The sequence below is a fragment of the Chiloscyllium punctatum genome, chromosome 19 (genome assembly GCF_047496795.1).
Source record: "Chiloscyllium punctatum isolate Juve2018m chromosome 19, sChiPun1.3, whole genome shotgun sequence".
NCBI classification, from domain to species: Eukaryota; Metazoa; Chordata; class Chondrichthyes; order Orectolobiformes; family Hemiscylliidae; genus Chiloscyllium; species Chiloscyllium punctatum.
In genome coordinates, this window is record NC_092757.1 from 67593240 (window position 1) to 67604510 (window position 11271).

An 11271-nucleotide genomic window follows, 5' to 3' on the forward strand; every position below is an offset into this window, starting at 1 on the left:
TGCAGGTAAAACTTTGATGGATGTGGAAGGCTCCTTCAGGGCCTTGGATAGAGGTGAGGGAGGAGGTGTGGGTGCAGGTTTTACAGTTCCTGCAGTGGCAGGGGAAAGTGCCAGGATGGAAGGGTGGGTTGTAGGGGGGCGTGGACCTGACCAGGTAATCACGGAGGGAGCGGTCTTTGCGGCCAGGGTGAGTGCTATTTTGTGGACCAAAAGAAACTCCCAGCCTTGCCAAAGGAAGGTTAATAATCTGTGTTCTGCAAGGATAAGTGCTACCATCTTCTCTCTGCATTCTCACCCTCACTCTGACACTGCCACCAGCCAGTAATATCTTCAAGGGTAATGGTCCAAAATTCTCAATATTGCATGCAGCAGCTGCACTGAAAATCTCCCATACACCTCATCCTCCAAAACCCTTCCTACCCCTTCTCCTCATTCACTCAAGTCATCTTACTACTGCTGTTCCTGTACCAACAGTTCTTCCATTTCCTTTCATCTCAGTCAAGCTCTCCCTTTGTCTCACGACAGAGACAATGGTTCCTAACTGTGCAGAAATTACGAAGATAGACATGTGGCATGATGGCCGACGTCCAGTTCTTCATCCCTCAAGATGGCTGGAAATGACAGAAACTGCTCACATCAAGTGCCAAGACATTCACATCAAGGCAACCCAGTAAGATTTGCAGTACTGTACTCTCAAGTTACCAACTCTATCAGCTTACAAAGATTCTCAAACTGTTACCTCTATTGCACAACTAATGGCATATAACAGCAACACCCATGCAGCCACTGCTCCAAATATGCCAGCCCAATTGCTCCTCCTCCTCTCAGGAAGCAACCACAGATACCTGAGGATGCACTTGCAGGCTTTCTCCTGTGACCACTGGGAGTCTTTCACCTCAATGGGTTCGCTATCTAAATTAGAATCAAGAACACAAGGTGGTGAACACATCACTGGAATGTCGCTGCTAACACTTTGACAGTCAGAGGACTGTGGACTGCTGGAGACCAAGCACTGTTCGAGTACAGGTAAAAAATTACCCATAGTGTTGGCCATTAATTATATTGTATAAATGTAGAACAGAAAGCAGGCAGATTTGGTCAGTGATGCACAGTATACAGGAGTGAAATTTGGAGGAGTCTACAGATATTATCACAATGCTGGGACCGGCATGCACACACATAGCTGCCTCCATGGACAGGTTGACAGTGTTGTGGAAAGCCAGCTCTAGCAGGACCCAGTAGCTGCATGGAAAGCATGCAAATCTGCGCCCCATCACTTTAGCCATTGGTGCTCAGCATCAGTGGCATGGGAAAATGGGACCAAGTGATGTCAACCTCATTCCAGATTATCCTTCCTCTCAAGGAGAAGTGGTGGTACTAGCAGACACCCAGATAGAGGAACTACAGAGAACTCCCCAGAGGTTACGGGTCAACACATTCCAAAGGTGTCAGGCTCCTTGATCTCCCTGCAATCCCCAACCCTGCAGAATTTGCAGCCAACAGGAGTGAGCCTACATTTGGAAAGGTCACTCTCAACATATCTGAACCCTCTAGCTGCAAATACCCCTTTGGTCATTTACCCAAATCCTCCATGCCAACAAGGTCCACGAAAGAGAAAGTTCCTTCCATCCCAGCTGCAAGCACCAGGACTGCACTAAGTCTTAGTGAGAGGGCAAGGAAAAACTCTCCCAGGGCACAACGTAGTACAGGGACAAATCATTGGAAATATGCCTTCACATCTCTAAATATATATGCACTTTCAATTATCACATCTCACTGACTGTCAATTTAGATAAAGGACCTTATTATGTGACCACAAGGCCAGAATTCAGCAGTCTCTTCATCCACTCCAAGGAGGATTGGAACGTTGCTCAACTCTGAGCAGTGGACGTTATGTATCCTTCAATCCTGACATTCATGTGTGTGTGCAATACTTAGCACTTTAACAAGGAGATCACAGAGGCTAAACAAGTGTCTTGTAATAGTGGCTTGCTTCCTCTAATGTTCCATATTTGTGGGCACCTTGTGTGTGCACGACACATTTGTATGTACACTCTTCTCTGGAAGCAAAGGTTCATTCCAACATACTTAATGAGACAGCACACACTCATTCAAGCACAGGTAATGACCAATGCTCAACTACCTCCCAAACAAGAACTCATAAGGCAAACATTTATACCCCATCCCAAAGACCAAAATAAGATGGAAACTTTATTCCACCCACTTGTAAATTTGTTGCCAGCCATTTGTGTTCCTTATTGTGCAGTCGAGATTTGGTCAAAGGCGGCATGGTGGCACAGTGGTTAGCACTACTGCCTCACAGCGCCAGAGACCTGGGTTCAATTCCCACCTCAGGCGACTGTGTGGAGTTTGCACATTCTCCCAGTGTCTGCGTGCGTTTCCTCCAGGTGCTCCGGTTTCCTCCCACAGTCCAAAGATGTGCAGGCCAGGTGAATTGGCTATGCTAAATTGCCCGTAGTGTTAGGTGAAGGGGTAAATGTATGGGTGGGTTGCGCTTCGTCGGGTCTGTGTGGACTTGTTGGGCCGAAGGGCCTTTTTCACACGATAAGTAATCTAATCTAATCTAACCTAATGGCATACTACCCAGGTCATGCTCCTAAGAATGGGCTTCAGGCTCTACCTAGTAAAATTCTCTTCCCTTCTTCCCCACTTCACGCATCATATTTTGTTGCTATCCCTGCCAATTCTACCAGAATATAGACTCCTCATGTTCACATCTAATCCTTTTATTCAACAGTTAATATCCCCAATTTGCCCCCACAGCCTTTGGTATAACATATTTCCTTGTTCCAATATAGCTATTCATTGACCCCCAGCAAAGTCAGAGTGGTGGATACTTGTGAAATTACCCTTCAGTACCCTTCGATGTTATATCAGATCCACCTTTATATTTGTGTTGATTCCTTCACTGTCAATACCCCTTCTGCATCAGAGCATAATATATGCCATTCCCAAACCAGAGTTGCCCACTTTCCAATACATTGCACAGGTTATCCCTAATAACCTTCCTTGTTGTTTACTGCCCTAAACCCCAATTCTAACCTTGGCCTATCTCAACTGAAATGTTACAGTTCGGCCCCAAAACCGATGTCTCTACAACACCACAAATAACTTATATGTGATGCCCAGGCTGCTTTTATGATCTGCAGAACTGACCATGGCCCAAGACTCAGAGTGAAAAGTCATGGATCCCTAGACCCTGCTCACACCAAATACATGACTCACATGTGGCCAAGCCCCAAACTGATATATGGTGATGCTCTTGATTGACATTTATGACTGATAGCTTCACATCGCTTAAGACTGGTCATCTTTGACTTTCGGAGCTAACCATTTGTTGAAGCACATGTGTGTGCTGGCAGATAAGCTACTCGCATATGCTATTGGTGTGATATTGATGTAGCAATATTTTCTATATTCTCTTTGAAGCAGTAATGAGCTAAAAGGCAAGGGTAGCCACAGATGCTGAGTGTCCAAGCAAGCATGAAGTAAGTCAGCACTAATGAAAAACAATCTAAAAGCCATAAAATGCATCGAATGCAGATGCATGGTAGGTCCGTGTCTCTGGACACAGAACAACCTGAAAGGGGCACTGGAACTCATGGACAACTTACATTGCAAAGTTTTAATGGTATTGGTCTAACTTTCAAGTTGGGAATTGACATTGAGGAGAAAGTGAGGACTGCAGATGCTGAAGATAAAAGTCGAGAGTATGGTGCTAGAAAAGCACAGCAGGTCAGGCAGCATCCAAGTGGCAGGAGAGTTGATGTTTCAGGCATAAGTCCTTCATCAGGAACTGACATTGTCTGGTTTCTCACCAGTGCATGGGAGAAGCACAAACTACACCTAAATGAGGTGAGATTAGCTAATAATGAGATGCAAATACCTGGACATAAGGTGGTCACCAATTACAGTATAGCTAAATTTAAAACTCACTGTTCTAACCTTAAGGGACTGTTTTTCTCAATGTCAAGAATTGGGTTTTTCATTCTTGCTGTATTTTTCCAAAGTTCCCGCCAGTGCCAGAAAAATTTCACCTTCTGTTTCTGAAAGGTGATAAGGACAAACCAGGGAATTATAGACCAGTGAGCCTGACGTCAGTGGTGGGAAACTTGTTGGAGGGAATCCTGAGGACATGTATTTGGAAAGGTAAGGACGGATTAGGGATAGTCAGCATAGCTTTGTGCATGGGAAATCATGTCTCACAAACTTAATTGAATTTTTTAAAGAAGTAACAAAGAGATTTGGTGAGGGCAGAGTGGTATACCTGATCTATATGGACTTCAGTAAAGCGTTCGACAAGGTTCCCCATGGGAAACTGGTTAGCAAGGTTAGATCTCATGGAATACAAGGAAAACTAGCTATTTGGATACACAACTGGCTCAAAGGAAGAAGACAGACGGTGGTGGTGGAGGGTTGTTTTTCAGACTGGAGGCTTGTGACCAGTGGAGTGCCACAAGGATGGGTGCTGGATCCACTACTTTTCTTCATTTATATAAATGATTTGGATATGAACATAAGAGGTATAGTTAGTCAGTTTGCAGATGACACCAAATTTGGAAGTGTAGTGGACAGTGAAGAAGGCTACTTCAGATTATAATGGGATCTTGATCAGATGAGCCAATGGGCTGAGGAGTGGCAGATGGAGTTTAATTTAGATTACTGCGAGGTGCTGCATTTTGGGAAAGCAAATCTTCGCAGGACTTATACACTTACTGGTAACGTCCTAGGGAGTGTTGCTGAATAAAGAGACCTTGGAGTGCAGGTTCATAGCTCCTTGAAAGCAGAGTCGCAGGTTGATAGGATAGTGAAGGCAGCATTTGGTATGCCTTCCTTCATTGATCAAAGTATTGAGTACAGGTGTCGGGAGGTCATATTGTGGCTTTACAGGACATTGGTTAGGCCACTTTTGGAATATTGTATGCAATTCTGCTCTCCTTCCTATCAGAAAGATGTTGTGAAACTTGAAAGGACTCAGAAAAGATTTACAAGGATGTTGACAGGGTTGGAGGATTTGACGTATCCAGAGAGGTTGAACAGGCATGGGCTATTTTCCCTGGAACATCAGAGGCTGAGAGGTGACCTTATAGAGGTTTATAAAATCATGAGGGGCATGGATGGAATAAATGGACAAAGTCTCTTTCATGGCGTGGTTTAGGGTGAGAGGGGAAAGATATAAAAGAGACCTAAAGGGCAACTTTTTCACGCAGAATGTGGTACATGTATGGAATGAGCTGCCAGAGGAAGCAGTGGAGCTAGTACAATTGAAACCTTTAAAAGGCATCTGGATGGGTATATAAATAGAAAGGATTTGGAGGGATATGGGCCAGGCCCTGGAAAGTGGGACTAGATTAGGTTGGGATATCTGGTTGGCATGGACAAGTTGGACCGAGAGGTCTGTTTCCGTGCTGTACATCTCTAGTTGAACTGCTGTATTCTCAATATTTCCTAACTAACCTGTTCAGAGATGCTAATATACACTTCTGGAACTCAGGCCTCCTTCCTCAGAGGCAGAAACACTACCACTGCACCACAAGTGTCCTTACTATTGTATTTTCTATATTTTCTAATCAATCAATCTGTTCACAGATATTAAACTCACCTCTGGAGTAGGTGAAAGTGACAACTGCAGATGCTAGAGACCAGTCGAGAGTGTGGTGCTGGAAAAGCACAGCCAATCAGGCAACATCCAAGGAGCAGGAGAACATTGATTCTCCTGCTTCTCAGATGCTGCCTGACCGATTGTCCTTTTCCAGCACCACATACCCAACACCACTGGAGTAGATGGGACTTGAACCCAGGTCTCCTGGTTCAGAGGTAGGGGCACTACCACTGCCGCACCATAATCCATACTGTTGTATTCTTTCCGTAAATACTAAATTGTCAACATCTGTGTATTTTTAAAAGCAATTTGTTTTATCAAGAACAGTATTTTACAATTGTCTAAATGCATACCCAAACAGGAAATATGAAAATGTAAGAAGTTACAACTAATAGTTACAGCTTGGAAATTGCTATAATGAAATCCAAGCACTGTGGCCCAAGCATTGTTCACAAGCCAGGATGGTGACTTCACAGTACACATCTTGGCTGTGAGTTATTTCTAGCTTGCTACTTTCCTAACACAACACAGCCAACTGTAAATTTCTATAATCCTAATGCCAGCATGGCATTTTTCAACAGGGTGGAGTTAAACACAAAAATCTGTGAAAGGCTTGACTGTTACCACAAAGTCAGACACAAGGTTACTCTATCCAAGTCAGCAAGGGCCACAAGCCTGTTCTTGCTGTCTCAGCAAATAGATCCTTGGAACAATATTATTGCTGTACACCTAGAAACTTAATGGTTCAACTATTATGCCTAGGAAAATTACACCTATAAATATTCTGACAAAACCTTTACAGTTAGTGTATTATTCCCCGGCAAGGTCGAATTTAATAGATGTACGTTATTTTCAACCAAACTTAAAACTTCTTTAGCTGTAAGGGATTGGTCAATTTGAAATCAATCAGCATTGCAAGAGGCTGTATAAAACTACTCAACATCCAGCAATGTAAGTTCAAACATACCATTACATCGTGTGATTATCGCTCCCAGTTTAGTAAAGCAGAAAGAAAGCCAACACAATAATAAAAAAAAGTACAATTCTAACATGTTCAAGGAATCGGCGGGGTGCTCTTGGGATACTGTTAATGAAACGCAATCAGCTTTATCATTTTCACGATGATCTTGGTGACAGGTCACTTTTAAGGTTCAAAGTTTTCTCTCCGTTTAAAAACAAAATGTTTTCGAATTTCCTCTTTTTCAAAAAATAAGCAAGTTTTTCAGGAGTGTATTTTCATTATTAGGAGTCATGGCAATAAAGCACAAACTGTCATTGCTAAGCCATTAACTCAGATAGCAAACTATTCAGTGATGGTTGCATCAAAGCCCAGCTTGATCCTGCCCGTTTAACCGTCCTACACACTCACAAAGACTTGAGAAAGTCGGTTTGGAAATACGATGGAAATTCAAATCCAATCATATTTTTGGAGATCAGGGAAAGCTAATTACAGTCGTGACTCGTGGATGATTCATTTCCCTCTTTTGTCCAGACTTCTCACGACCAAAAATTAAAAGTATTTAATTAACGGCGCCACTATCACAGCAATCTTGCCTCTTAAAAATGTTTGGATAACGCCAGTTTCGTCCCAAGTAGTAAAAGGAAAACCCCGAATTATAATCATCCAGACTCGTTTCCCTGAAGATCAGGAGTCTTTTAGAGTTTAGCGACCAGACGTGAGATCAGTAAAATAACGTGCATTTACACACTCCCTTTCCCGACTTCAAACACACTGCAGAGCAAATCAAATCCTATCCAGGCTTGGTGACTACCAATGTGGTTGAGATTGTATGATATTTGAAATTCCCAAGACTGGCAGCATTTCTTTCCGCCAGCACGCAGTATCTTTTGACATATTTCTCATCGCCTTGGCACATTTTTAATACAGTATTCGAACAGAACGCTGTAATTCGCTTCACGATCGAAGAAGAGCTGGAGTTAGAGTGTGCGGTGCAATGAGACACACTCTTTGCTGTGGGGTAAAATAAAACTCGCCGCCTCATGTTAGACAGTGGCAGTGAAGGGCTGTTAGAGGCAGTTACAGAGACCAGCAGCCCCTCATCTCGAACCTTGCAGAGCCCCTCCTTCTTACCTGACTCCCCTCTATCGAGGGGGTAGCTCCCCGCTTGCGATGAGCTTCCCTCGGATCTCGCCGAGCGCTGTCAGTGGAAGCTGCCATTCCCGCTCTCCATCCCCGGGCGGGATATGACGGGAGCGCGCCTGGCTCGCGGGGACTGGCAGGAGCGCGCCCGACTGGGCGGGTCTGGTCTCCCAGCTCTGGCGGCCGTTGGTGTTCGCCGTGACCTTTCACCCTGTCCCTGCTCCCGCGAGGCCCCTGCACCGCAAGTGTCTGGGAAGGAGTCCTGCGCTGTCGTAACGCTGAGTCCCGCCGCCCAGGCCTAGGCCTCAGCCTGAACCGTCGCGAAGAACTTGGTTGTTAAAGGTTACGGGAGTGAGCAAATGAATAAATCCTCATCCGAACGATTTTAATATTTCGATAATGTTGGAGGGACAAAGACGAGATGATTCGGGTAATGGATTCCCTCTTGTGGCCCTGTCACTGGATCCTCAAAACAGCGGGTTTGTGGGGATAACATTGTGAGACCGTGACCGATGTTCCTAACAAAGGATGTTTTTTGACTTTGTCCACCCCAGTCCAACAGCGGCACCTCCACAACATGCCTGACAAAGTAGACTGCTTTCGCTTGTGTTGTCACAGAAGACATTGAGTAACTTTCCTCGTTGTGGGTGATGTGCTCAATCCCATTTCTGAGCGCCGCAAATGCATAACCAAAACAATCTCCGACACAGAGAATTTGCTGGAAAGGCTGAGCAGATCTGGCAGCAGCTGTACAGAGAAATCAGAGTTAACATTTCGAGACCAGTGACCCTTCCTCTCAAATCAGGCGTAACATCTTTTAGAAACTATTAGAAGCTATGTCAGGAAATGAGAATGTCTTCAAAATGATCATCTGATACGTGTTGGATTCCTTTTAAAACACATTTGATATCGTAAGATCTATTTAATTTAACAGAAACAACCATCCCAATTGTAATTCTGAAAATACTCAACATGTCAGGCAACATCTAGGAAGACTGAATTTTTCTGATCATTGTCTTTGTGTCTTTATTAAATCGTTTTTTAATTCTATTATTGCCAAATACGGCATATGTTAAGGGGTCTTGTTCAGAAAAATAAACATTCCTAATATGGCAGAAAAAGAATTGAAAGTAGAATTTATCAGTAATCTGAGTGGTACTACTCTAGCTGAGAATTTATTGGGTTTAATTCTGTCTGCATTATGTATCACCTATCGAGGACTGATATTAATGTATTTTGTTGGAGAAAGTGTAACATCATCGTGGAAAAGACTTCTGCTGATTGATTTTTTTGTGTTAGTGGCATTTCTTATATTGTCCTGCACAGTTTTGGCAAATGTGCTTCACTGGTTAGTGTTGGTTCTAGCAGCTGTACTTGCATCATCTGTATTTAAAATATACAGTCAACGAAAACAGCACTCCCCTCAGCAGTTAAAAGAAGTCATAAAATCTTTTTTGGAAACCAACTTAGATGTGAATTATATTCCTTTTGTCACTTTGTTTCGTGTTTTCATTAACATAAAGACTGGCATCAGCATTCTAGCCGTGGACTTTCCAATATTTCCAAGACGCTATGCCAAAGCTGAAACATATGGAACTGGGATTATGGATTTTGGAGTGGCAGCCTTTGTATTTGCAAATGCTGTTGTATCTCCTGAAGCAAGACAAAAAAACAAAACTATATCATATTCCAAATTTAGTTTTGTGATTAAACAGATCATAGCAGTTTGGCCTTTGGTTTTCTTAGGATTAGCTCGTTTAATAAGTGTTAAAACAGTGGACTATCATGAGCATGTAACCGAATATGGTTTACATTGGAACTTCTTTTTCACCCTGGCAATAGTTAGGGTCTTGTCATCTTTTCTTTTAATATTATGTCCTGTGAAAAGTTCCTGGATCTTGTCAGCTAGCATTGCTATCTGTTATCAGTTGCTCCTTGAAACTACAAATCTGAAGCAATTTATATTACATGGAAGTGATGGCAAAGGCACAAGGTTTGGATTCATTAATGCCAACAGAGAAGGTCTCTTTTCATTGTTTGGATACATAGCCATTTACATGGCTGGTGTACAGGCTGGTGTTTACATAATGAAGACGAGGACATCGGTAAAAGACTGGATAAAAGTTCAAGGTTTCCTTCTGTTGAGCTTTCTGATCTTGTGGCTACTATTGCATGTGTCTGAGGCTCTCACAGATCCAGTATCCCGCCGGATGGCCAACTTGAGTTTTGTTTTATGGACAGTTGGACAGAGTTTGTTTTTTCTGATGATTTACTTGCTAGCTGATCTTGTTTTAGTATTTGTCAAGGTTATCTCAGGGATGGTTAATGTGCCAAGTTCATGGAACATTTTACCAGATTCTTCTGAAAAGACAAAAGATAGGAAATTATTAAAGAGCCATTCTTTTGGAAAGTTAGATAAAACCACTGTACATTTCTGTCTTATTGAAGCTATAAGCAGAAACCAACTCCTGTTTTTCCTGCAATCTAATATTTTGACTGGTTTGGTGAATCTTACAATAGATACGATTCATAGTAGCACATTTATTTCCTTATTTATACTTTTAGTTTATATGTTTTGTAATTGTATCATTGTCTACATTTTACACATTAATGATATTACTTTAAAGTTTTGGTGACTAGCTCGTTCCATAATTCACTTTCAACTAAGTAAAATCATTCTGACACTGAGGCCAGACTTCTTGCACTTCATTGAATAACCTTTGTGGTATGTTTACATCTCAATTAACTTAAAACTTACAAATGCAGATAATTACACGTTACATCTGCCTGTGATTATTCTGCTTATTCTCTGCAAAACAGAAAACAAATACTAGATTCTATGAAAAGTGTAGTGTCTAGGAAGTTACACCATGTTTTGGTGCATTGTGGAATTGTTTGTGGCTTTATCCTACCTGCTAATGTCTCCATTTCAGTTATAGGGCATCACTGGCCTATATCAGAGAAACAGTCATTTCCTGGTGACGCTTACATTTTTTGCAGCTAAGGTCCGAGCAGTATTGGTGAAGGGTTTGAAACAGCTTATTAATGATTTTAATCTGAAATGGTGAATAGAATATCAATTAAGAATGAGTAAGAAAACAAGTTTATTGATTTTTAAATACTTGAATGTATAAAACAATAACAAAAAAGTCTTATTTACCCCAAAAATGAAATGTCTTAACACTCACTCACGTTTTAAATAACAGTATTTGTGATACATTTTAGTTTGCTGACATGTATTCTGTATAAATTAACTGCTGTAACAGCTGTCCAAAACAAAATAAAATTAAGATCCAGATATACACATCTGTCTATTTTGCTTACACGTGCAAAAATGCTATCCTTCATTCATGTTCACATTGTGCTTGTTACTTTACCAGCTGTTTGCAGATTGCTTTTACATTGTGGAGTGTTTTCTACTGTTTATTGAAGTCATAGTGTTCAATATTTTAGATATCTCATTGCTCCTGAGATATGCTAGGCTTACATTGCACTATCAAATTGTTTTAGTTGCAGTAGAAATATGCACAGTCCTAAAAATGTCGTA

General features: G+C 42.0%; 2 protein-coding genes and 1 long non-coding RNA gene across 3 annotated transcripts in view; 2 read left to right on the plus strand and 1 right to left on the minus strand.

Moving 5' to 3' along the window:
* The window catches only part of LOC140491433 (uncharacterized), a 40890-nt gene extending 39006 nt beyond the window's left edge, over positions 1 to 1884 (plus strand). Inside the window, exon 5 of the long non-coding RNA XR_011963309.1 lies at positions 499 to 1884. This is a non-coding gene — a long non-coding RNA (uncharacterized lncRNA). The remainder of the gene's footprint in view (positions 1 to 498) is intronic.
* myo19 (myosin XIX) overlaps positions 1 to 7948 on the minus strand; it is a 64728-nt gene extending 56780 nt beyond the window's left edge. Inside the window, exon 1 of the mRNA XM_072589589.1 lies at positions 7716 to 7948. Coding sequence (XP_072445690.1) covers positions 7716 to 7802 — 87 coding nt within the window. The 5' untranslated portion in view covers positions 7803 to 7948. The remainder of the gene's footprint in view (positions 1 to 7715) is intronic.
* On the plus strand, positions 7865 to 11026 carry pigw (phosphatidylinositol glycan anchor biosynthesis, class W). Its single transcript, XM_072589591.1, has one exon. The coding sequence runs from the start codon at positions 8834 to 8836 to the stop codon at positions 10358 to 10360; it is 1527 nt and encodes a 508-aa protein (XP_072445692.1). The 5' UTR covers positions 7865 to 8833; the 3' UTR covers positions 10361 to 11026.
* Positions 11027 to 11271: the final 245 nt, after the last annotated feature.

Excerpts from the sequence above, each read along its gene's own strand:
- pigw (XM_072589591.1), top strand. The coding sequence starts at position 8,834 with ATGGCAGAAAAAGAATTGAAAGTAGAATTTATCAGTAATCTGAGTGGT.